This window comes from Rissa tridactyla, chromosome 22 (assembly GCF_028500815.1).
Source record: "Rissa tridactyla isolate bRisTri1 chromosome 22, bRisTri1.patW.cur.20221130, whole genome shotgun sequence".
NCBI lineage: Eukaryota > Metazoa > Chordata > Aves > Charadriiformes > Laridae > Rissa > Rissa tridactyla.
The window spans coordinates 5696908-5722295 of NC_071487.1; the positions used below are offsets into that span (position 1 = coordinate 5696908).

At 60.5% G+C, this 25388-nt stretch overlaps 2 protein-coding genes across 3 annotated transcripts in view; one reads left to right on the forward strand and one right to left on the reverse strand.

Moving 5' to 3' along the window:
* Positions 1-14: 14 nt before the first annotated feature.
* TJP3 (tight junction protein 3) lies at positions 15-13289 on the reverse strand. Of its 2 annotated transcripts, XM_054181969.1 has the most exons (21): positions 12266-13289; positions 11713-11818; positions 7580-7768; positions 7370-7494; positions 7054-7156; positions 6415-6865; positions 6024-6127; positions 4876-5038; positions 4697-4787; positions 4385-4449; positions 4153-4231; positions 3854-4010; positions 3354-3462; positions 2690-2909; positions 2159-2355; positions 1859-1954; positions 1483-1553; positions 1062-1373; positions 714-938; positions 423-466; positions 15-288 (listed from the first exon to the last, which is right to left on the reverse strand). In XM_054181969.1, exons 1-21 carry the CDS (start codon positions 12481-12483, stop codon positions 189-191), a joined length of 3225 nt encoding a protein of 1074 aa, XP_054037944.1. In that variant the 5' UTR covers positions 12484-13289; the 3' UTR covers positions 15-188. The 2 variants fall into 2 exon arrangements, with proteins under 2 accessions (XP_054037944.1, XP_054037945.1); XM_054181970.1 differs by lacking the exons at positions 15-288; positions 423-466 and having other exon boundaries at positions 758-934.
* A 79-nt stretch (positions 13290-13368) lies between these two features.
* PIP5K1C (phosphatidylinositol-4-phosphate 5-kinase type 1 gamma) overlaps positions 13369-25388 on the forward strand; it is a 50630-nt gene continuing 38610 nt past the window's right edge. The window contains exon 1 of the mRNA XM_054182000.1: positions 13369-13639. Within this exon, the coding sequence (XP_054037975.1) occupies positions 13540-13639 (100 nt within the window). The 5' untranslated portion in view covers positions 13369-13539. The remainder of the gene's footprint in view (positions 13640-25388) is intronic.

Here is a 25388-nt window from a genome sequence, read left to right on the forward strand (position 1 = left end):
CAGCAGCAGAGGACGCGGCCAAAAGGGGGAAGGAGGCACTCGGTGGGGAGGGGTACAGCAGGATTAGTCCCAACCCAGCCTGGCTGTGGGGTGCTGCGTGGCACTACCTGGGCTGTCACATGGACCCTGTGGCACGGGGCTGGCCCAAGGGGGCTGGCTGCCCAGTGGGACAGGGACCAGTGGTGCTGCTACACGTCTGTAGCTGGGCCCCACTCGTAGCCTTCCTCCTGGTCTGAGTCGTCCCTGGCTCGTGTGAACCTCCTCTTCACAGCGTCGTGCTCGTATTCCCTGGGGGATGAGAAGCTGCAGTGACACCTCTGCGGGTGGCAGAGACAGTCCCCTGGCAGGCAGGGGCAAAGCTGACACGGAAGCCTGCGCAGGCGCTGCCCCAGCCCCGGGGCTGGCCCTGGTGCGCAGCGTACCTGATGCTGTCGTAGCGCTGGCCCTGCCGCTGCTGCTCGGTCGCCTGGGAAAGGGCAGAGAGACGGGGGGGTCAGAGGTAGGGGCAGGATTTGTGCCTCACCCAGCCCGGGGCTGGGCTGCGTCCCCGCAATGGGGAACCAGAGCTAGGTGTGGATGTGCAGCTGGACCCGGCAGCAGCTGGAGGTGACACCCCGCCTGTGCCACAGGGGACAGGAATTAGCCCCCGTAGGTAGGCGCTGTGCCACCCTCCTCTGCCCCACCAGCCCCTCATACCAGTATGGGGGACCCACCTGCTCTCTCAGGCCGTGGCCTGGGGATGTCTGCACTGGCTCGGAGGAGCGGGCCAGCCCAGGCTGGTCATAGGCGTCCTCCACCTCGCCGTCAGTGTAGGCGCCCGTCTCACCGTCCGTGTCGTCGTAGTCGCTGTTGGCGTGACTGTCGCAGGTCAGATAGCCCGAGGCCGCCGCGCTCGGTGGGTTCAGCAGATCCAGACTGTCCTCCAGTGCCACATCTGCCTGTGGGGTGGGGACCCCAGGTGTGTGTGTGTGTGGGGGGGGGAACGGGTGCGTGGCTCCGTCACCTGCCTGGCTGCCACCCCGGCAGGTTGAGCCTTGCCACAGGGACCCCATGCCCCATACCTGCTCCACCGCCGTCCAAACAGGCTGGCTCTGCTGAGTCCTGATGATGTCCTTGATCGCCTCGTACCAAGTGTTGCCGCTGCCGCTGAGGCTGACGGTGGCGGTGAAGAGGTGGCTGCAGTACTTCTTCATCTTGCTGGCCTGAGCATAGAGGCGCCGGGAGCTCTTTCTAGAGTCGGGCGCCAGCCACTGGCGCATGGCCTTGATGCCCTGCCGGCTCTCAGGCTCACAAAACACCACCACCGGGTAGTACTGCACGTAGTTGAGGCGCTCCACAGCCGAGGGCGTGATGTCCAACAGGGCATGCTTGTTCTGGGGGAGGGCACGGCCATCAGTCCCGCTGGGGACAGGGACAGAAGCCGTGGGCTCCCCCCCAGGCCCTGGCCCGCCTGGCTACAAGGACACAGGGAAGGTCTCTCACCTTTTCTGCAATCTGCCGCACTGAGTCCAATTTGATGACCTTGGATGAAGCCCCATCTCGGGCCACGCTCGCTGCAGGACATGAAGACACGGCGTGAGAGGGGATGGGGGAGACGTGGCATCTCTGCCAGCCCCAGGCTGGGTCTGGCTGTGTCCTGCCCCGGGGCTGTGTCCCTCAAGGGGGGCACATGCCTGGGGCCTGGCTGGTCTCATGATGCCTGGGGAGAGGGTGAATGAGTCCAGGAAGGTGTTGGGGTGTCACGGGGAGGGGGCAATGAGGCAGGATTGGGACAGCCGCAGGTGAAGAGCTCCCACAGGTCCTGGACACAGGGTCTGGCTGCCGGATACGATTTCTACCTGGCGTGGGGGGCACTTACGGGCAATCTCGAACAGCTCAGGCAGCTCCGTGCTCAGCTTCTGCATGGCAATGTCTGCGATGGGGCCCAGGATCACCACCGGCCGCTTGAAGCTGGCTGTGGGCAGAAGACAGACGCGCTCAGAGAGGCTGGGGGCGAAGGCAGAGCTCGCAGCACCCGGGCATCCAGCCCCGCTCCTTGAGGTGCCCGTGGGCCTGGGACTTGCCCCGCTCTTCCCGCTAGCACCCACAGCGGGGCAGCCCTGGGGCCCATGTCCCCTGGGTGGCTCTGGGCGACTGGGGACACAGCCCTGGTGCCCACCTTCCTTCAGGGCCACCCTCTCGTATGGTGGGTAGTGACCCTGCTTTGTGAGGGCAGACAGGTCCTCCCGGCTCTTCCGCAGCATCTTCTTGGCACCCCGCAGGCCCCGCAGCTTCCAAAACTCGGCCCGTGCCCCAGAGGGGTTGGCACCAGACGTGGCTTTCAGCACCGACTCCAGGCTGGCGATCTGCTCGGCCCTAGGAGGGAAAAGGGCTCAGGACCTGGAACCTCCGGATTTACCCCCCGCTTTGTCTCTCCAGGCTCCAAGGGGAGGGGTGGAATCCAGCATCCCCGCTTGGTGGCACAGCCAGATGAGGCTGTGGTAGCCTTCTCCCTCTGGGACCTTGGACAACCAGAGCATCAACTGCCCCATCACCCCTGAGAAGGGATTTCACCATCTCACACGTCCCGCTGCTGCTCCATCAGCCCTTGCCCTGCTTCTTACTGGGCCCACCATCCATGTCCCCATCTCACCGGGGAGCCATCCCCTGGTTCTGCTCATCCTGGGGCCATTCCTGGCTCCATCGTTACCTGCTCTGGTTGGGGATGATGCCCTTGTCCTGCTCCTGCAGGTCCCTGCCCATGCGCACAGCCAGCCAGCTCCCCAGCCTGCCCCGGTACATGGTGTCCAGCACATGGAAGACATCCCCGCGGACGAAGCTGAGCCCCGACGGCGTGTCCTTCTCGAAATCAAAGTGCGTCCGGATGTAGAATGAGTCACCCACGTTGGACGAGATCATCTTCCTGTAAACTGGAGCCCAGGGTGAGAGGGACCGTCAGGGGAAGAGGTGGCTGAGGAGGAAGATGCTGAAGAAATTTGGGAAGGAGCTGGGCTGGGCCGGGAGCCTCCAGAGTAGCCCTTGCTGCTAAGGAGGGTGCTGGGAACACCTTTTCCTCCCATGGCGCGCTCAGGCATGCTGGGGACAGCAGGACCTGACCCCCCAGCACACACTGGCCTCTCCGGGCTGAGCCGTGGTGCCAGAAAGCCCCCGTGCTCCAGGATGCCAAGGCACAAACAGGGCCAGGACAGTCTGGTCCCCTCCCATCGTCTCTCCGGAGGAGGGGGGTGCAGGGAAGAAGGACCACCCCGCGGGGGCAGGAAGAGCCATGGCAAGTCCGGCAGCTCTGATGCTTGCTCGGAAGAGACAAGAGGATGGAGAGGCACAAGCCCAGGATGAGGCCGGTCGTCACTCACTGTCCTGCTTGCTCTGCGTCCGCAGCGTGATGTCCTCGCCCGGCGGCAGCCTCATGAGGAACTCCACAGCCTCCTCACGGGTCAGGTTCTGGAAACTGGTGTCGTTCACCTGCCACGGAAAAGCACTTAGACACGGCCCCAACGGTGAGATGGAGGACCCAGTGGGGGTCCCAGGGACAGCAGCGCCCAGGGCAGGGTGGGAGACGGAACTGGTCCCTGTGACCCAAGTGCCTGCCATGACCTCTGGGAGCCCTGGGGAGGGCCCCTGGGCCAGCTGAGGTGGTGCCTGGACCCCGCGGGTGTTGGCATGGTGCTGGAGACGGGACCGTCCCCTCGGAGCCAGCCCAATGGGTTCAGACCACGGACACCAGCACCGACCCAGCACCGACCCAAAATGATGCCCAGCAGGAGAAATCCAACCCCTGGGGCGTATCAGACCCAAGAGGGATGGGGCCAGTCCGGGTGCAGCAGCGTTCGGAGCCATTCCCAGTCCCATGTACCTGCAGGATCTGGTCCCCTTCCCGGACACCCTGGCTGTCGGCCGGGCTCCCCTCCTGCACGCTTGACACGAAGATGCCCACGTCGTTCCCACCGGCCAGCCGCAGCCCGACGCTCTTGGCCTTCACAAAGTGCACGACCCTGGAGTCAGCGCTGTACCTGCCACGGGGGAAGCCATGGTCAGCCCAGCAGTGACATGCCAGGGACAGCACAGCGGGTCACCGGCCCTGTGACCCCAACCCCGCGGCGGAGCAGGTCCCCGTCTCCCCCAGCCCCTTCCCACCGCCTCTGCCAGACGTACCCGTCCTTGCGGGCAGCTCGGGCAGCGGGGCTGGTGTGGGGGCTGTGGTAGCCATCACCCTCCACAGCTTCCAGCAGGTCTGCAGGGAAGAAGGGCTGGTCCAGGAGGCTGCGCCACTGCCAGGGCAGCCGAGGCACGGGGAGACCTGGCACGGCTCTGCCAGGGGGATGGGGACAGCAGAGACACCCCCTCAGAGCCATTAACTCTCCCAGCCTGATCTGAGCTCACTCACCAGGGCCCCGAGCATCGTCCACGACCGTGTCAGCCGCAGGGTCCCTGTTCGATCGTCTCCTCTCCCTGGAACAAAGTTGGGGCAGGATTTAGGCAGGTCACGGGGGGAGGTGCTGGATGGGCATGGGCAGGCAGTGCCAAGAGGGCAGCGGGGACAGTGGAACAAGCTGGGGACGGAATGGCAGTCCCACCTCCAGGGTGAACTGGCTCCGGGATGGAGGAGAACCAGCCCCTCCAGGGAGACAGGGAACGTGGGGGACCTGGGGGATCTGATGGGGAAAAGAGGGGCTCGTGGGGACAGAGCGGCGCTTACGGCGGTGAATTCATCCTGGCAGCAGCTGGAAGTCGTGGGGAGGTCTCAGGGGATGGCGGATGGGACAGTTCAGAGTCAATGTCAGAGATATCTGCAGCAGCAGGAGGGAAGACGCATTAGTGACTGTCCAGTCCCTGGGCTGTGTATTGGGCCCCGGCCCCATCCCCGTGTCCCCTCACCATCCATCCGGGAGCTGTCGCTCTGGCTGTCTTCAACGTCAGCGATGTTGACCAGGAACTGCCGGTGGTCCCGGAGGACGAGCAAGGTCAGGGTCCCCTCCGTCCGCTCGATGAGCTGCTGGGTTTCAGCCAGGGACATGTCCTCGCTGGCCACCCCATTGATCTGGAGGGGGCAGAGCGGGAGGCCTCAGCGCACTCGCTCCTGGGAAAGCCGCCCCCAGGAAAGCCCCGCTCGAATGGGATGCTCCGACTGCCATCTTCCCTGTCCCTGCCCAGCCGCTCCAGCCCAGCCCCAGCTCCCGCAGCTTTGCCCATCCTGGCCCATGTCCCCGTTCCTGGCTTCCTCCCAGTGGGGCCGCCTCCTACACAGAGGAAACAAATTAGCGAGGCTAATTAACTCCCACCTTTAGCTGCAGGGGGGCCCTGCACAGAGGCAGGAGCTGCAGAAACCCCCTCAGATGCTGCCTGAAGCGCAGTTTTACTTTGACCTTGGCCCAGCGCTGTCCTTCCACACACTGAACTGGCGCCGGGGGGTCAGGCCCCAAGTGGACAGTGGGGCTGCGATCTCCCCGAGGCACGGCAGCTTTTCCCGCCAGATTGCTGGGATTAAATCCCTCCTGTTTGTCCCAGAGTCGCTTTGGCCCTGGTTCCCAGCAGCCACGGGTGGGCCTGGCCCGTGTGTGCAAATGAAGCGTCTCCCTCCCCTAATTCCTCTTCCCCAAATACTTTAAGCGTCGTTTCACCTGACATGCCCTGACCACCCCCGAGCTCCTTGGGCCGACCGCTCCCTTGGCAGGGACACGCACACGCGGGAGGGGACCGCGTGCCGTGGGGAGAGCGGGGCAGGTGTCATCCCGCTGTGGCAGCGGGACAAGCCACCGTCGCTGGTTGAACGCCGTGGGGCTGCCTCAACCAGGCAGCTTTGGCACTGCGGGGAGCTGGTCCCCGAGGGCCCCCGCGGGGTCCCTGGTGACGGCTGGGGAGCCGGGGCAGGGCGCGGGCACCAGGCGGTGCTGCCTCCAGCCGAGCTGCTGTCCTTTGCAGGCAGCCCAGGGAAGCACCCTGGGTGACGCTGGCCAGGGATGAGCCACTGGAAGAGGGGAGGTGAGATCCGCAGTAAGGGCTGCGTGCCCCCTGGGCCCCCGTACCTTCAGGATGAGGTCTCCCTCCTGCAAAGAGCTGCCCTTCGCCGCCAGCCCGCTCTCCACTATGTGCTTGATGAAGAGCTGACTCCCCAGCTTCAGGCCATACTCTGCACCAGAGAGAGCCCTCGCCAGTGCCGGAGCCAGGCAGACGCAGGACCCCCTCGAGGTACCCCCTCGCCACCAGCCCCATGGCCCGCCCCAGCTCCCCATGGGGCACTAGCAAGCCCCAAAGCTGAGCACTGCAACCCCGGGCTGAGGCCAGGCAGGTTTGGTGCACCCAGCACGGCGTGCCCCAGACCCCGGCACCAACCCCGACATTGCCTCCTCCCCAGGGGGTGCACGGCCACAAACCAAGTGACAAGACCCAGGGACAGAGGGAGCGGGAGGGCCTCACCTTCGTTCTGCTTCTGCTTCACCAGGACCGATGTGATGGGCTTCATCGGCACATCCCGGCGCGGCAGCCGCTTGAAGCCCGACACCAGGGCCAGCCCATTGGTGTCCCCTTCGTGGCCAAAGCCATTGGTGGAGCGGTGCCGGCTGTAGCCCCTCCGATCCGAGCCAGGAGGGCTCTCCCTCCAGTGGCTGCTGTCCTGGCTTCGCCTCCGGCTCCGGGACGCTGGCTTGTGGTGGCGGCGGTCATCCTGGTGGTGGCCAGAACTTCTCTCGCTGGAGGAGTCCCCGTCATAGCCCCGGCTGTGGTCCAGGTCATCCCGGGAGCGGTGCAGGGCTGGATGCGCACCCTGCGACCCAAAGTCCTCGTCCGAGTCATAGCGCTGGGGCATGGTGGGGGACGCGGAGTGGCTCTTGCTCACGGGGAGCTGGACTTTCTTTGGTCTTTTCAGTGTCTGCAGGTGGAAAGTGAGAAGGAGAGGGTGGTGGGTGCAGCCGCCTCTGCCAGGAGGTGTTTCTACAGCACTTTCCAAGCCCCAGATGTGAACCCCGGGGGGTGTGGGACAGGGGAGCCGGATGGGGACAGGCACGACGCAGTTCCGTGCATGATGCCGGCCCCCATCCCGCCACAGGGCACACTCACAATGTTGGCAATCTTGCCGCAGGTTTTAAGTGTCTGGATGGCGAAGGAGGACGAGACGTTCTCCATGGAAAGGCCGTTCACCATCACGATGTGATCCTTCTTCCTGGGGGGAAGATGCAGCCGTGGCTCTGCCCCAGCCGCAGCCCCCAGCCGGGGGGAGCTGGCGGGGTGGCGGGGGCAGCCGTTGCCCCAGGAGGACCCCATCCCCCCGGGCAGGCAGCCGGGCTGGCCCTGTCCTAGCAGAAACGATACGCTGCCCTTCCCGTCCCCGCTGGCAGCGAGCACCCCCCACATCCCCACATCCCCGTACACTCACTGGAGCCGACCCACCGCCGGTCCCCCGGCCACCACATCTGAAACAACCACTGTTGTGTCCCCGGTCACCCTGTTGGGACGGTCCCGGCCTCCGGAGACAGCGAAGCCAAAGCCCCTGTGAGGGTCCTAGCGGGGACGGGCAGAGAGGGGTCAGGCAGAGTTGGCCCCACAGACCCCGTCCCCTCCTGCAGCCACCCTGGGCCACACTCACCTTGCTCAGCGTCACCGTGTGCTGCTCCCAGATCAGCATCTCCTCCATGGTGGGCACCCGCCAACGCGAACCAGGGGAGGTGACCGCAGCAGCCGGCCGGCGCGGCAGCCCCTGCCCAGCAGCCGGGGGCGCAGACCGGCTCCGGCTCCTCTTTGCAGCCGCTGGCCCCTTCCTCAATCCCACTTCAGGCTGCAACGAAGAGCAGAAGCAAAGCTGAGCCGCAGGCACCGGGGACACCCCCTGCGGTGCCTTGGCACCCACCGGGGCACCGAGACTCGCAGGTCTGTCACACCCCGGCTAACCCCACAGGGGAGTGGCTCCGAAACCCAGAGCTGCCTCCGTGCAGCATGAAATTCCCCACCTCGGGAGGTCCATCTCCGTCCCCTCGGATGTGAGTCCATGGAAGGGGAGGTTTTACGTAGGACAAGCAAGTCAGGACCCATCTCCAGGGCTGGGACCACCTGCCCATGCCGTCTTCACGGTACCCTCCCTCCTCCCAGGAGCCGGCAGACCCCGGGATGCTGCTTCGGTGCCCTCCTGCCTGGCTGTTCTGGGCTCCGGCACAACAGCGGAGCCGGCAGCTCCGCTAACCACTTGGGGAGCAGCAGCACCTCAGCATCAACTTTTGGTTTCCCTGGGTTTTCCCCCCAAATCCAACATTTTCCACTTAGGACAGGTAAGCCTGACTGACAGGGTGACGTTCCATCCGGGCAGAAATGCCTGGGGAGCGCCTCCACCAGCCCCTGGCTCCTTGGAGGAAACGTCAGCGTGAACCTGGAGAGACGCGGGATCCCTGCGTGGGGTGGGGGACAGCGGGCCCAGAGTCTCCCGCGCCTTCCCATGGGGTGGGACGGGAAGGAGCCAGTTTGACCAGGGACTCCAAGGCTTATCCGTGCCATTGCACACACCAAGGGAACCCCGGCGAGACCAGCAAATCATTCTCCAGGGCGATGGGGACGCGAAGGCCAACAGGCCGGCGCGATGCCACCACCACAGCTGGGTCCTCACCCCTCCGACTGGCGCAGGGACCGGCGAGGACAGACCCACACCCATTGCCTGCTGAAATGTCCCCCCGGGGCCAGGCTGCCCCGGACGGCGCGTCCTGCTCCTGCCCCAGGGCTACCAGCGCCCATCCTGGGCCCACCCACGGCCACGGCCGAGGCTCGGGCACGGCACGGCCCACCGCGGGCACAAGGGGCCACGGCCGTGACGACACTGCTGATCTCCCCAGTGCCGATTGGCCGACAGCGCTGTCCCCTGGCACTGATTGGCCGGCAGCTCTGCCACGGCAGGACCCCGAGATCTGGTTGGCCGACGGCTCTGCGGGCTGCAATTGGTCGGCTGCTCTGCCGCAGTCGATCTCTCTGGTCTCTGATTGGCCAACAGCTCTGCCGTGGCATGTCTTCGGATTCTGATTGGCTGATATATATATACTGTGACAAGTCTCCCCAGGATCTGATTGGCCAATGACTCTGCTGTGGCAGATTTCTGGGGTCTCTGATTGGCCAATGGCTCTGCCACAGCAGATCTCTGGGTTCTCTGATTGGCCAACGGCTCTGCCGTGGCAGATCTCCGGGGTCTCTCATTGCCCAATGGCTCTGCCACAGTAGATCTCCGGGGTCTCTGATTGGCCAATGGCTCTGCCACAGCAGATCTCCGGGTTCTCTGATTGGCCAATGGCTGTGCCGTGGCAGATCTCTGGGGTCTCTCATTGCCCAATGGCTCTGCCACAGCAGATCTCCGGAGGCTCTGATTGGCCAATGGCTGTGCTGTGGCAGATCTCCAGGGGCTCTGATTGGCCAACGGCTCTGCCGTGGCAGATCTCCGGGGTCTCTCATTGCCCAATGGCTCTGCCACAGCAGATCTCCAGGGGCTCTGATTGGCCAACGGCTCTGCCGTGGCAGATCTCCGGGGTCTCTCATTGGCCAATGGCTCTGCCACAGCAGATCTCCGGGGTCTCTGATTGGCCAATGGCTCTGCCGTGGACACAGCCCCCAGTTCTGTCCGCGCTGGCCCCACTGCCTGAGCACCCTGTCCCACAGCACCCACACGGCCCCGTGGTGCCCAAGGGCTCCGGGACGGCCATGCTGGCTCCCCAACGCGGCTCGGTCACCCTCGAGCCCGGCCAGGGCCCCCCCCCCACATTGGCACCACGGGAAGCTGGAAACCGCCACAGCCCCTTTGGGAATCAGCTGGGGGGCAGCTTCAGCGGGACCAGGGGGCAACCGAAACGAGCGCTGACGCCCCGTGGCCAATGCCATAGGCAATGCCAGGCTGGAATCCCGTGGGGAAGCTGGGGCCGGTGGTTGGCAGCCAGCCCTGGGGCAAGCATGGCGGCTCAGCCCCAGCACGGGGGCTTCCCGTGGCCAGCCCCCAGCCGGAGCCGCACCGAAGCAGCCGGCTGGGCCCCCAAAACGACACCCAGCCCACGACAGCCCCCGGGAGGGATGGTGTAATCATTCACCGGGGCTCAGAAATAGCCCCGTCCGGGCGGGCTGCGAGCCAGCGAGTGCGGAGGGCAGAGTCCGGGTTTCCACTCCGCGTAATGAGCTGCCAAAACCAGCCCAAGTGCCTGCCCTCCCCCGCCGGTGGCCAACACGTGTGCCCAGGGGCTGGCTGGGGCTGCGCAGGACCGCGGTGTGGTGGCACCCATGGTCCTGTCCTGGTGTTGTAAGACCGATAACATACAGGAGACCCTGGCACAGCAGTGGGGTGGATTCCTGCCAGTGAGCTGAACTGGCGTGTCCCGTCCCCGCCATGTCACCAGTGTCGGCTGCTCTGTGCTTACGGGCTCCCTGGATGCCCACGGGTGACACGGCATGAGCCACAGGTCCAAGGGACCCCGACTACGGGACACCCAGAGCATCACCTCCCCGGGGTGACAGCTCATCTGCGGTGCCAGAGCTGCTCCTGCTGCCACCCAACACAGCCCCTCGCTGTCCCCAGATGGCTCCCACTGCTGTCCCATCACCAGGGTGCCACAGATCAGCCACGCACCCGCATCCCACTGCCACCCGTGGCTCGCCGTGGGCAGTGGCAGCCTGGGGCCGGGGGGCCAGTGCGGGGACAGCAGCAGCTCCCATCTCGCCAGCTGGCACAGGCACCACCCAGCGTGCCGCCAAGCCCCGGTCCTGTCCCCGGCGGCGGGGGGGGGGATAGACCTGGCGTAGGGCCTGTCCCGAGCCAAAGGCCAAGGCTGGCAGCCGGAGGAGCCGGCTCGGCCGGTTTCCGACAGAAACCAGCCCGCACCCGAAATGGCCCCGCCGGGAGAGGCAGTATCTGGGCAGAGCTGACCACGGCCCAGCCCAACGCGCCCGGCACCGGGCACCGGCAGCACGGGGAGCCCCCGCACGTCCCCACTCTGCCCCACGCACGCACCGTGGCCTTCACCTCCAGGGTTTTTAATGCCAAACAAAGCCGGGGCTGCACCAGGGCAGCTTGTCCCGCTGCAAGGTCCCTGATTCGGGGCTGTGCCTGGCCCCGGGGTGACACCGCCAGCAATGCCCACCGTGGGGACAGCAACTGGTGGGGGCTTATTTATTGGAAAGCGACACACCCTGCCCACCCCAGCCTTTCCCTGTGGCCATAACCTGTTACGGCCGTGGTCATTAGAACCATAACAACCCATAACATGTTTCCCAACCTCCCCACCGACGGGGGTCCTCAGTCTGGGGCCCCAAAGCCTTCCCGGGATCAGTGGGGTCCCTGCTCTCAGCCAGAGCTGCAAAACCGCTCGTCACCTGTCTGCTCCTGGCCGTGCAGGACCGGGGTCCCGGGTCCCCCCAGAAGCTCCTCTAACCCAACCCCACCCACATTGCAATGGGCTTATCCTGACCCCCCAGCTCTGGGAAAAGGGTCTCTGGAAGGTCTGACCCAGCCAGGGTGTAAATCAGTAGGATGGAGGCACCTCTTCCAGCCCTCAGGGCACAGAGCTGCAACATCAGGGTCCCAGGATCCCTCCCGGGGTGTCTCCCTGCCATCAGGACAGGACTCCAGGAGGGTCTCCGGGTCCTGGAGCCACCCAGGGAGGAACAAAGCGTGGTCGGTTCCCCAGGTGAAAGCAGGGCTGGGTCCCCATCCCCAAACAGGAATCGGGGCCATCAGATCCCGGGGGGACAGGGTCAGGCACTCACCGAGCCTCCGATCGGGATCAGACCAGGAAGGAGCTGAGCTCTGGGGCTGGTGGCAGTGGTGTCACTCCAGGGTGCCTTGCGTAACCCTTTGTGGGCCAGACGCTGCCTGCAAGAGGGAAGCAGGAGGAAGGGGGTCCCGCGGCAGCTTCCCAGGCACAGCAGGGGTCACAGGGGGCTGTCCCTGCTGTCCTCCATGGTGCTGGTGGCTCAGTCATGTCCACCCGCCCCCCACCCAGCCCCGGGCAGGGACAGGCTCACTAGATGCTGAGGGTGGCGGTGCCTGGGGAAGAGGGTCCTCCCCCCAAGCCTGGCCCTCTCCAAGGAGGTGGTGGGGGTCTGCGCCCACCTACACAGCCCTGGACCCCCAAACCCTCCCAACACCCCTGCTCGGGAGTCCACCGGGGGACCAAATGGCTTCACCCAGTGCCCCAAGAGGGGCCAGGGACGGTGGCCAGCCTGGGGCTCCCGGTCCTGAGGGGGGTGTGGGGGCAAAGGTGACCCTGCTGATGGCTGCCTCCCCTTTCCTCCCTTTCCCCTTCCCTCTGCCCCCCACCTGGGGACCAGCCCCCCGTCATTCCTCCTTCCGCGGGGTCGCTGTCCTGTGGTGACAGAAACCAGCTCCACGCCTCGGCTCTCGATCCAGGCTGCCACTCCCGGCCGGGGTCGGTGCTGATGCCACAGCAGGTCACGGCCCGGCGGCGGGGCGGCGTGGGGGGACCAGTTCCTCCTGAACCCCCCGGCCACCAGCCACCACCCCGGGGCCGGAGCCATGGAGCCGCCGCTTTCCCCACCGCTCCTCACATCGGCACCAGGGGGCTCCTTCGAGCCGAAGCCCCCCACCAGCGCCGGGGGGAGGACGGAGAAGCTCCCGTCCGGGCGGCCGCCGCTTCCCCAGCCGCTGCCGGGCCACCGGCTGCCCTCCGCGCAGCGCCGCGGCCGGGAGCACCTGGGGCGAGGGGACGGCCACGCCGCCCATCAGCATCACCGGAGCTGCCGGCTCCTTCCCCGGCGGCGCCGCGGGCCGGGCCTGAGCGCCGGGCTGGCTCCCGGCCGGGGCTGCCGCTGCCCGTGACACATCTGGCCCCCAGGGCCGGGAGAACCGGCGGGGCCGGCCGGGGCTGACCCGCGCCCCGGGGCTTCCCCGGGTCCGGCCCGGCTGCGCGGCGCCACTAGATGGTGCCACTGGCGGGGCACTGGGGGGAGCCGGGGCGGGGAGCGGCGGCGGGGGCCCGGCCGCGAGGCCTCTCGGAGGGAGCGCGCCCGGTGCCCGGCGGCGGGGCGGGGCAGACCCGTCCCGGCGGCTTTGGCGGCTCCCGGGGAACCCAGCGAGGGGAGACGGCGCACGGTCCCGGCCCCGCGCACGAGCCCGCATGCAGCACCGGGCCGAGCCCGCCCCCGCCGCCGGGGTCCCGCCCCCGCTGCCATGGCGACCGGCAGGCCGCGCCCCCTCTCTATGGTGCCTCCCGCCCGCTAGAGAGGACAGCGGCGGCCTCACTCTCCGCCGCTCTATGGTGTGCGGGGCCCCGACCCCTCCCCGCGCCTTCCAGCGCGGGGTCCTCGTCCCACAGCCCACGGACTATCGCGACAGCCAAGCCTCTACGTCGCGATTAATTCCGGCGGAAGGGGACAGCTCTACTTCCGGTGGTGGCCGCTGCCCCTTCCGCCCCGCCGCGCTGGGGCGGGTCTAGCCGCGGCGCCTCCCGCGCTCTATGGTCCCCGCCGTTCCCAGTCTCCTCAGCGGCGGCGGCCGGAGCCGGGAGCAGCGCGGCGGCGGCGGGGGGCCTGTCCTGCCCCGGGCCTGCCCTGCCCGCGGCCTGCGCGGCGGCCATGGAGCTGGAGGTGCCCGAGGAGGCGGAAGGCTCGGCCGTGGCGGGGGCCGGCGCCATCACCCCGGAGGCCGGCGTGGGGGGACTGGACGCGGCAGGAGGTAACGGGCTGCGGGTACCGGGCAGCCGCCGCCTCGGCCGGGCTCCGCGGCCTGGTCCCCTCCCCTGAGGGGCTGCTCCCCCCCCGGGGGCCAAGAGTGGTTTAGCCCAACTCCCCCTACTCCCCCCCGGCTGGTCCAAGTGGTACCTCCCGGCCGGGCCCCGCGTTGTGCCCGGGGCGGGGGGTGGTCGGGGTGGTTCAGTCCAGCCCCCCCCCCCCCCCCCGAGTGTGCCACCCCCGGCCACCGCGTGGTCCCGTCCAACTGCCGCCCCCCCCGGCACCCAGAATGGTTCCGCCCCGGGGCTGCCCCTCGGCCCGGGGCGGGTGTCCCTATCCTCGTCCCCCGCCCGCCCCGGGGCGTCCCGGGCCGGCGGCGGTGGGGGGCGGCGGCTGCGGCCCCCGGGGCAACGCGCAGGGCACCGGCCGGCCGGCCTGCCCGCCTCCGGGGCTGCTGCCCGCTACCGGCCCCGGGGGGGCTGCAGTACCCTGCACCCCCGGGAGCGGGGCACCCCGCCGCCGGAACAGGCACCCGGCTGGCGAGCAGGGCCCCGGGCCGGGCTACCCGCTCGATGAGCCAGGCCGGGCCTCTGGTGTTCCCCGGGGCTCGGGCGGGGGGGTGTTTGCTGGGGGCCGGCGGGCTGTTGCGGCGGCTCCTTGTGGTCCCGGGCAGGGCTGGAGCTGGCAGCCTTACACCAGGTTCCTTGGCTGGCGGGGTCAGCTCTGGGGGGCACCTGCCTCCACCGCTGTGCCTCATCATTTATAGCGCAATTAACAGCCTCAGAATCGCCAGCGTTAGCTGTGCGCGGGGGCCCCGCGCTGCTCTGGGGCTGACACGGTCCTTCGTGACCCCGACGCCGCGCTCCCGAACACCCGCCTGAGCCGCCGGTTTCTCCCGAGCCTGCGAGGAGGCCGAGGGGTTTTGATTGTGCCGTGACAGCAGTCTCATCTTTGGGGCCTTAAATGAGCATCGTTAGATCTCCTGTAAACCAACAAATTGCAGCGGTAGCTGTGATTATTTCAGAGATGTCATCCGCTGCCTTGGGGGGGCTGGATGTAACGTGTCACTTTTGGTAAGGTGCTGAGATTTAGGCAAGTGGCCCCGGCCTTTCTGCTTGGGTTCCTTGGTGCTGCGAGGACGATGGAGGGGCCAGCTGCGTGCTGCTTGCCTTTCCCCGGGCTGCCCGTGGCGGCCCCCCCCTCAGACCTCTTTTTTGGGAGCGTGCTCCCAGCGCGGTGCGATGTGGCTGGTGGACTTCCAGCTTGTGATGCTGCGGGAGCAAAAGAGAGAACCTCTTGCCAATGAACAACTAAAATATTGTTTATCCTTCTCATTTCCCTGTCACCTTTCTGTTTTTTAGGGAGCGTAGAGGGTTGTTGCTCAGCACAAGTCAAGGTGTCTGTGGAGGCTGTTGCTCAGGAGAGATTTAAGCAGGGACTGTGTGTTTTTCTTTCCTTTGCAAGTAAATCTGAGTTTACGAACCTGTAGACTGTCTCACCTTATGCTGATAGTAAAAAAGATGAAACGGAGCCAGTAATCTCACCGATGCTTTGATTTTTTTTTTTTTTTTTTGAGTCGAGTTGCTTACTCCTCGCTTGGATAGTGTCCAAATTGTGTCACTCGGTCTCAGCCGTGCCTGCAGCTGGAGCTCCCGGGAGGGCTGGGGACAACGTGCACGACAGCTAACGAGTGTTTTCTGGAAGGGAACAAAGCCTGGGGGGACCGGAGATGGCCCTGGGTAGGCTGCGCGCGGAGGCACCCGCAGGCGGGGCAGAGAGGGGACGGCTGGCTGCCGGAGCACGTCCATGGCTCCGCGGTCCTCATTGCAGCAGATGGGAATGCCGCACGCCGGAGCGGTGTGCCCAGGAGCAGAGGGGGTTTGTGCAGAATGCCGCCCTGTTTTGTTGACTGTTTCGAAGCCGACGGCGACAAATCCAATTTAGCGCGCGCAGCGCTGGTGCCTCTGTGGCTGTTTGGGGCAGCGGCGGAAGTGGTGAAGTGCTCGTGACCCACCTCTACAGGTGCTTCATCCCGCTCGCCTTAATGCTTGTGCCGGTGGTGAAGGATTACCGGTGCAGCTAAAATCTACTCCTTTCTTTGCGCTCTTGCTAAACGAACGTGGCGGGGTTAATCCAGACTGTGGGTCGGGTCAGCAAAGACCTTCCCCAAGCGCTCGGTAAACATCGAGAGCAGAGTCCGTTGGGCTGGTGCAGGAGTAAAGCTGGATGGAGGGAGGAGAGGGGCTGAAAGTCAGGGGAGCCTTGGGGGTAGGTTGACTTAAGGCATGGAGAGTTTTCTGAAGGGAGCTTCTGGAAGCCTCATAACACACTTTGATGGAGAAAACCTCATTTAGGGCCAGAGCACTGTTTCATGCGTGAGCACAGAGGCCCAATTTGGTCCCTTTCTGAGAACCCGGCTTTGAGTTTTTCAAAAGTTCTGTAACCGCTGTGGTTGAAGAGGGAGTTCTTCAGCTGATGGGGGCGCGTGTGTGCGGTGCCTCCTCCCCAAGTCCTCACCCTCTTGCCCTGGGAGGGGGCTGCAGGGACTGTGAGGGACGGTTGGCCGGGTTTGGCGCAGGTAGTGGAGCTGTTGTCAGGAGCGGAGGCACCGCGTGCGTGCGGGGTGGCACGTGAGCACCGGGATCGTTCAGGCTGGGGTGCCCCGATCCCAGAACCGGTTGGGTGAGGAGACACGCGTCACCACCCCTCTGCCTGGGTGCAGCCTGGAGACAGGGCCTGGAAACCTCCGAAGGGGCTCGAGTTATTGGAGAGCTGTTGGTGGAGACCAGCTTTGCTACCAGTTTTGTACCATCTCCTTGCAAAGGTGGAAATTCTCAGCCCAGGGGGGAGGTAGTGTTGATGTCCAACTTATTTCCGTTTCTCGTGTCTCCTGTTAGATGGGTGGCACTCTGCCCATCATTTATGTCTTAGAGCCTGGGCAAAAACCTCCAAGGTGTTCTTCAGGGTTGAATTCCTCTGCTTTAGGGAGCTGAAATGATTTTAACAGGTATTTATGCTCTTGTTCAACAGTTGTCTCGCTGTACCCAGAGCTGGAGATAGCCGGGTGGCGTTCCTGGCCCCGGCAGCGGTGCCGAGCGCGCTGGGTGCTGGCGGCACCTGTAAGGCCATCTGCAGAAAGCACTGGGAGAGCGCTGATTGCGACAGATGAAGAACGGTATTGCAGCTCTTCCCTCTTTGCAGTGATAACTTTGAAGTGACTTTTGAAGTGTTGCCGGGAGCGATATTTTCAGTGCGGAGATTACAGATAAGAGAAGAATCCCACCCCGTGGGGCGCGAGCGGTTCGATCCATACCAACGCGATGGAGAGGGAAATTGGAGAGAGCTTATCAGCTTGAGGAAAAATCAAATGTAAACATCATCCCCAGCATGATTATGGTTCACAGCTTAGTTGGATGTCACATGCCTCTTTCCCGTGAAATGGTGCTAGCGAGGATGATGGCAGAGGGAGTCAGCTAGGCAAAAACAGGCAGAAAAACACCCTGTGCCTTGAACTCCCAAAGACCCTGCAGTTACTTCACAGTCAATAAGTCACAGCTCAGCTGCAGGAAAGGAGGGAGGCAATGAAAATAGAACTCGGGCCGCTCTGGCAAATTAATTGTCCTTTAAGATGTGCATCGGCTGGAAACAAATAGGGAAGCTGGAATTACGGGGCCTGGGAGCTGTGAAGGGCAGTTTCTGTATGGCGGGGAGATCTGGGCACTGCCCCAAAGGGTGCTGGGCCCATCGGTATCAGTGTCAGGACAGGCTGGAGAACGAATCCTCAGCAACCCAGGACGAAGAATGATTAATCTAATTTTCATTAACTAGCATTTGGCATTGACCTGTATATAATAGGCCCGTTACGTCGCTGCTGGATCTGCGGCTGGCAGAGCTGCCGCTGCCGTGTCCCACTTGGGAAGCTCGCTGGGCCTCTCCAGAAGGGCTCCTCGGGGAATGACCTGAGTGGATTTAGTAGGAGCAGTGCGTAATTTGGGAACGATTATTGAAGTGATTCACTGACATGACCATTATGGGCTCTCGCCAGATGCACCATCTTATTAAATACGATTTTCCCATATAAGGTGGCTGCAGCCTGAAAAGCGGCAGCAGGAATTCCAGTATTTGCTTTCTTCACGAACCCATCTTTCAATCGCAGCCACTCGAGTCCAGAAATAGATCCGTCGCGGCTGTGCGATACCCTGACAAAGGCTCGGAGAGCCCTTCTCGTCGCGTGCTGCTTACATCTTTGTCACGTTTGATTATTCCCGTTCCTCTTTTTGGGCTGCCAAACATATTCCTGTAGACCAGGATCAATCTACAGAGGCCTGGCAGGTGCCCCGCTCCCGACATGGATGCGGTACCCGCGTGCTCTCTGGGACCTCACAGGCACGAGGTCAGTTCCCCTCTGTGCCTATGGGAACTGCAGGCGTTACAGGGGTGTAACTAACTTGGGACCCACAAGTCAGAAAACGTTGCACCTCTCGCACCGTGCTGGGGAACGTCAGAAGCGGAGTTGGAGGGGGAAGTGTTTCCAGCTCCCGGTGGAAGGAGGGTTTGGCTGTGTTTGGGTGGGAGTGACCTTCACCAGGCTGGTTCGCACGCTCCACTCCCACCAGCAGCGCGGGGACGGAGCTGCTGGTCGCGTCGCTCACTGGAGATGCTTCCTCTCACAGCCTGGCTGCGGGAAAGCAGGAGCCATGGCGGGTCCTACCCTCCCCGGGCAGTCTGATCCCATGGGTGCGCCCTCCCTGATCCCCCCCCGGAGCCCGCAGTGCCGGGGGAATGGGCAGGAGCAGGGGGGAGCGGAGCAGGATGCCGGTTTTGAGGCATGCTCTCTAGACCCTCGGAAGTTTAAAGCGGAGGCTTCGGCACCTCCTTTTCCTGAAGATGTATGTATGGGGAGAGGGGTGACTGTGTATGTTTGAATTCATAAATAACAACAGAAGAGCAGAAGAAGGCCTAGGCGGGGGGGTTTTGTTTCCCATTAAGTCTTTCCAGGTCTCTAACCAAAATTCCTGATAGTCCCCTTTGAATACAATTTGTGTAATAACCCAGTTGTCAGTGTCGCTTCCCTTCAGCGCTCTCCCAAGCTGTTGCCTTCCAGGCCTTCAAGCTGGGTCGCCTTGTGCATGTGCCCAAGAACTGAATTTCTTAGTCATGTCGGACTGGGCGTCTGATCACGTCCGTGGGGCTGGGCAGAAGCTATTTTTAAAGCATTATGCAGGTGCAAAGCCCTAGTGGTTTGGTGTGGGTTCCCAATAAGTAGCTGCTATCGGGGCGATACCTCCATGTGGTATTTCGCTGTTTCTAAACCCATCCGTGGCTGGCGCAGAAACTCAAAGGAGCAAAATATTGTCATTTTCTATAAGTCTTTGGCAAAGCAGAATTCCTGGCACGAGCGCCCTCTCTGTGTTTGTCGCCTGCTGATGGTGCGCCGTGTTCGTCCAACAAACAAGTGCAGCCGGTTGTGTTTTCCTCTAATGGGAAGGATGCCGTAATGGAAACGCGTGCTGTGCTGAGCCCCTGCCTGCACCGGGCTGCGCGAGTGCGCGCACGGCAACGGAACGGCAGGAGCGTGGCAGAGAGGTAAATCAAGGCACTGCGAGGGACTGGAAAGCAAAGGCCGTTCAGTGCTGAAATGAAACAACAGAAGCGCAAGAAAGAAGAAGGTCATGTAAAAAAAAAAAAAAAACGCAAGCCAGTGGCCCCTGTGAAGGGAGTTTTGTCTTGATCCTTATCAGCACCGACCTTCTCAGCGGAGCAGCCTGGCGTTGCTCACCTCCCCGCCTGGGGAGCTGCGTGCCAAGAGGAAAAGCATCTGCTGGCGTTCCCAGGCTCTCCGCCTCCTCTCCAGATAACCACGGGCTGAGTCCCCGGGCGGGGAGGCTGCCCTCTCCGAGCAGCCCTAAAAGAGTCAACGATAATATGGTAATGTTGGGGTTTTTCCTTCTTTAGGTAGGTCTTAGAAATATTCCGTTCCTAAGCAGCCTGGCACTTGTTTGTTTGAGTTTTTCGGTGTTGCCAGTAGCTGAGTTAACCTCAGGACTTTCTGGGAAACGTTTTCTGTAATTAAAAAGCTAAAAGTGATCAGAGTAGCTTTTCTGTCACTTTGTCTCTTCTCACCCACATATTTAAGCAGAAAATGCTGTCAAGCCCTAATTAAGCGTTGTCTTCTTCCATCATGTGTTCTTGCGGCTTCCCCAGCTTACGTGTGGGTTTTTGCACTGGCTTGTGGTGAATAACCCAGGCTGAGTCAGAGGACGTGCCGCCGCGGTGAGGAAATCTGGAGGCTTCAACGCGTTCGGTTGCCCCGGTGTTTACGGCCCGTCCAATGCTGCTGGTCGCTGCTAACCGTGACCCGTTTCACCGTCTGGCAGCTCTGGTGAGAGGCTGCAAGACTTTCTCTGTATGATTTAGCTCCTTTTGTGTCTCTTCTAGCTCTCTCTGAATACAGCAAAACGATCGCTCTTCCCTAATTCTGTTTAAAAACCCCAAATGCATACAACTAGAGAGTCAGTGTGTAATGCGAAGGGTTCTCTTAAATATTTTACCGTAACACAGAAACAGGCTGGAATCATTGATATTTGAAGAATAGCGTGGAGATTGCGTATTCCGCGCAGTTGCGTCTCTGGCAAATGGCCGTTAGAAGAGCTGCCCCTTCGGGTGATTCGCAGCCGTTAGATCTGGAGTGGCAGAAAATGAACCTCGCAATGGCCAGTCGCTGCCCGTACGGTTTGCATGCAGCGCGAGGAGCATAAAACACTCATCGAGGGGGCACAGTCCTCGTCTCTGCTGTAATTAGCAGAATCTGCATGTTCTCTTTGCAGAAATTGCTATTGGAGAGGGTGGGAAGGACTTCCTGCGAGAAAAGAGAAGCTGGAAAACCGGCTGTTTGCTTCTCCGGCGTCTCTACCCTCGCAGACCCGCTAGTCGCGTGAGTAGCGTTTGGGAAGGACGGGCCCGTGTTCCTGTGGACACCTGGAGCTGCTGCTGCACAAGGCGCTCGTTGATCCAGCAAAGGGAACCGGGGCACGGTCCGGGGTTTGTCACAAGACTGACCCGGGCAGAGAGACTCGCCGCCTCTGAAAGGGCCGGGAGATTAGCTGAGCATGGGAACACCACATGCAACAAGCTCCTGTCTTTGTTCTGTGTGAAATAGCTCAATCTCCTGAACTCGGAGGAATTAAGGGATTAAAAGACGAGGGCAGTTTTGCCTTGTTTCCAGGCATTAAAACATGGCAGCGCTGTTGGGACGGTACCGTTAGTGCCGCGGGCTGGTGGGGAGCTTGGTACTGGTCAAACTCCAGGCAGCTCAAATGCTGCTTTTCGTTTTACTGTGTAAAATTAAATCTCTCCCAGCCATGCAGGGGAACGATGTTTAATTCAGCTTCTGCCTTGTGCTCCGGCTGCCGCTGTTGAGACTTTACTGCTTCTGCAGTCTGGATTTGCAGCGGGTCCCGGTGGTGCCTGCGGTAGCTGCTGCTGAGTGACGCTCTCATGGTGGCTCCTGCAAAATTAGCTCTCTGTGCTTTGAGGGTCCACGTAGCCACAGTGGCTCTTCATTTAAGCCTGGTGATGCTTTCTCTGATGAAGCTCTGTCAAACTACCGACTCTTCAAATTCTCTGTGTTCCTGTACCACGGTAGACGCCTCCTGATTTCTTCTCCAGAAGATGTGGGAGAGCTTTGACCTCAGCCAGTGCTGAGCTCCTGGAGGAAAGGCAGCTCATCAGCAGAGGAAGGGGAGTGCTGGGCCAGGAGCCAGTCAGGTCCCTACTCTTTCGCTGAATTTAGTCATTCAGAGTAATTCTCCAGCTGTTTTGTGTTGGTTTTTTGGTTTGTTTTTTCTGTAGGAGGCAAAGAGGTCTGCTGCTTTTGAGGCCGGGTAGGTGAGTTCAGGCAGTCGTTCGGCAGGGCTGGTGTTGGAAGCCTGTCCTTAACGTAACTCAAACTCTGGACACGTCGGGATGGTGCCCTTCAAAATGGGTGTCTTGAATGTGTCAGATCATGCTGGTGACCATGTTGTGATTCTGCAAGAATAGAATTAGTCAAGATTATTTTGCCTTTTCACTTGCTGCCTGGCAAGATGGTGTTTAAATTGCCAGTTACACTTTTTTTTTGCCCCTTGGAGTTTGCCTTTCTCAGTTGCTGCTTTATATCTGTCACCCCAAGTAAGTTGAGGTCCAGATCTCCAGTGACTGAGACGGCCGCTGAGACCAGTGAAGCACAACCTGGTGGAGTTGAGGAAAAACGCGCGTAATCTCCATTAAAAGAGCATTGTTTGCGAAGTCAGGCTCTTGTGAGTTCAAGCTTGATGCACAAACTTACCTTCTGCCTCCCTGGTTAAGGCTGGATGTGTGCCTGTCTTGTGTCTTTCTTGCTCAACCCACGTGGGGCAGGAAGGAAGGATGGGGAGGGATGAGGTACGTAGAATAAAAGCGCTGCTACCTTATATTTAAAGCAGGGGTAATGTCGGTCATCTTAATCTGCTCTCCTTCCTCCCCTTCCTGCAGGACGGGAGAGAGTCCCAGCCGCGGGTGCTGCAAGGCAGCAGGGCAACCTTCGCTTTGCTGCTTTCGATCTTTGGAGTGTTTTGTGATCTTTGCAGGCTTTTCTACAAGTTTGTTACCTACCAAACAATATACATACACACAAACGCACACATATATATATATATATCTCCAACAGTAGAGTAGAATAGTGTTGTTCCTGTGCATAAGACGAATGGCTTCAGGGTGTTCCCAATTATTTTTCAGGGTGGAATTCCTGATTTGTGAGTGGAAGTGATTTTGTTTAAAGGGCAAGTTGACAGCATCCTCCTGAGCTCTTGGATATTTACTTGGATATTTTCCTCCAGTTGAAATTGGGCAGCCATGCGGTTACAGCACGGCTTCAGTTATTGTGTGAATACTCTATAAACACCTTTCTAATGCTGGTCCTTTCAGCCCTCCGGGGATTAGAGTTTAACGTAGAAGGGCTGCGTATGGATTTTCACTTCTCATGCAGGGCTGTACGAGCTCAGGTAATTAAGGCCACTTTGCACCAATTTGAGCAACTTGAGTGTTGGGAGCAATTTTGGTTGGCGCGTCAGTACAGCTCACAAAGGATTTGGAGCACTTGAGAAATATTTTTATGTAATTGGCAAGTTTGGAGAGATTTTGTGAAATCTTTCCAAAGCTCAAGACGCGTCTCCGAAGCACCGCAAGGCGCAGGGCAGGCTGCTGGGCCTTAAACGGCCGATCTCATCGACGTGCACGTCCGCGATGGAAACGCCGACGGCTGTATGTACTGCTTGCTTGCTGTGTCGGTGCAGCCAGTAAGATCTTGGGGGTTACGGCCACCGAGGTGAGACCCAGATGGTTTTCTGCTCTTGGAGCCCCCTTGGTCTCGTTACCACTTTGTCCGAAGTGGGTCAGCTTCTGGGTGGCCAGCTTCGGCTAAATATCCTCTCCAATGTCCGTTGAAGGTCCTGAAGGTCTATGGGGCTGAAGAAAAACCTTCAGACATGGCATAACGCCTAGAAACATGAGTTTCCATTTCACAAAGTGATGTCGGTTAGCCTGAGTCTCCTGTTGCCCCCCTTCGGGTGGCCTGGTTTCTCCCTGCAGGATGCCCCACGTAGAACTGGGAGCTGGAGTTCCCATTGGCTTTGTGACACTGGTGGCGTTGGCTGCGCTAGTAAATGCGGGGAGGGGGAAGACTCTAACACATGGCAGAAGCGATGGTATTTTGGCAACTGCTCTAAAAAAAAACGGGGAAAACTTGCCCTTGTCTTCATGCTCGTGTGTTGCGTTTGGCACTTGCCGTGACCTGGGCAGTAATGCAAGCAAAATTTTACCAACACCTCTGTATCTGCAGGATCCGGCAGCTGGTGACAAAGATGCTGCAGTAGTTTTCTTTCTATAGTCTCTCTGCATATCTGATGGAGCAAATTTTGTGCATTTTTCAAGGCAAAAATTGTCCATTACTGCATTTTTCAAAGGGAGGCAGCTGGCTAAAAATCATCATCTGGCTGAGTGCTGCTTCCCTGAATGTGTGCCTGATGGCACTTCAGGCAGGCACTCCATTTAGATGCTGATGTGAAACTTGCCTCATCGCTCTGCGATTTCTTGGTTTCGCGGTTTCTGTCCATGCAGCCGGCTCTGCAGCGCGCGCGTCCCCACGCCGAGAGGAAGGGGCAGCGCCAGCAGGAATCCTACGTGCTGCCGAGAGGGCAGATGTAATACCTGAAGCCGCTTGTCTTCTCTTTAAATGTCATTTTTAAATGGGTGTTGTCTTTAAAATGACAGTTTTCCTTTCTGTATGTATTCGGTGCCGCTCTCGCCATCTGTCTGGATGTGTGTTGACGGGGGCAGCGTACAAAACGGCATAGAATTTGCTGGCAGAAATGCAAACTATAGAGATGTAAAATAGTCCCCGACTTCAAAGCTGGAACAAAGACAGCAAAAAATTATACCGTCTTGAAGCTGTACTTGTCAGTGTTAACTGACGGGCAGACGCCTGCCTAGGTGGAATCCAGAAATAAGGCAAAGTTTTTTTCAGTTTGGCCAAACATGTGGTGATTATTCGTGGGTTTAAATAGCACATGTTATGGGATAATTCTTGTGTCGGTAAGGACTGTTTGTTCAGGGATCAGAACTGAAATCTGGAAGGCCAACAATTGCCTTTGCTTAATTTACTGCTTTTTTTTTTTTTCCCCTGTAACGCTAATTTATGCTACAAGATAATTAAGTTTTTTCTAGGGGGTGCATATTATGCTGCGTTTTGTAGCTTTAGGTATGCAGACTGGTGTGGTTTTGTTTGGTTTTTTTCTAATTCCAGGATGCTTCCTCTCAAACCAGCATCTCTTCAGGCTTAAATTAATTTTGGTGGAAGAGAAATGATGACATAGTCTTTCTCCACCTTAGTCTCAGAGGGTTGGATGTTTGTTTTCATTTTGGTATTAAGTAGGAGTCACTGGTGGATTAACTATCTAGGACACTCTTTTAGGAAAGAGGCTTCTCGACTGGTAATGCCAGAAAATGCTTATTAAAGAAAATGAGAAAGCGAAGGAGCGAACATCCTGAAACTGCTAATTGCTTCTGCGGCTTCTCGGCGGACCGGCCCCGTGCATTTCCCGCATCTAACCGCAATCTGCGCCGCAGCTCCCCTATCCAAATCCTGATAAACCTGGGTCTGGCGTGAAAACGAAGCAAAATGAGTGTGCACTTTGTCGGACAAGACAGTTGTATTTCAGTTAAAGGCAGCAATTGCCTCATGTTTGACTTTGGTATAATAAACCGGGCTGCCCATCGTCTACCAGATGCAGAGCTGGCCAATACAGGCTGGTATTAAGTTGCAGACCCTCTGGAGATGAAACGCTGGTGGTGGGCGGCTGGTCAGGACTCCGTCAGCCGCAAAGAGCATGGTAATTTGGGAGGGACCTTCATTTAATACACCCGAGTTCTGGTTTTGTATCGGTAGGATGGCAATGCCTGAGCTTCCCCGAGGTATTGAGATTTAAGGTTTATAACCGATTTCAGAGAGATGCTGTGGCTTCCCCAACTTCCAGGTTTTAAAACACAAAGACTGGTTTTATTTTTGAATCTTTTTTCTGAACTGAAAGCTAGGAGTGCAAGAAGGCTGGAAGCGACCAGCGTGAAGAGCAAACCGTAACCTAGAGGAACGAGGTGGGTTTTTACAGGGTCTGAAGAAATGAAATTTAAATGCGAGTTTTCCTGTGAGGTGGGCTGAAAAACAACTTAATCTGCAAGGG

Excerpts from the sequence above, each read along its gene's own strand:
- TJP3 (XM_054181969.1), bottom strand. The coding sequence starts at position 12,483 with ATGGCTCCGGCCCCGGGGTGGTGGCTGGTGGCCGGGGGGTTCAGGAGG. Across the intron at positions 4,788-4,875 it reads CGACAGCTCCCGGATGGATG|ATATCTCTGACATTGACTCT; the intron begins GTGAGGGGACAC and ends CTGCTGCTGCAG. Across the intron at positions 1,955-2,158 it reads GAGGGTGGCCCTGAAGGAAG|CCAGCTTCAAGCGGCCGGTG; the intron begins GTGGGCACCAGG and ends TTCTGCCCACAG.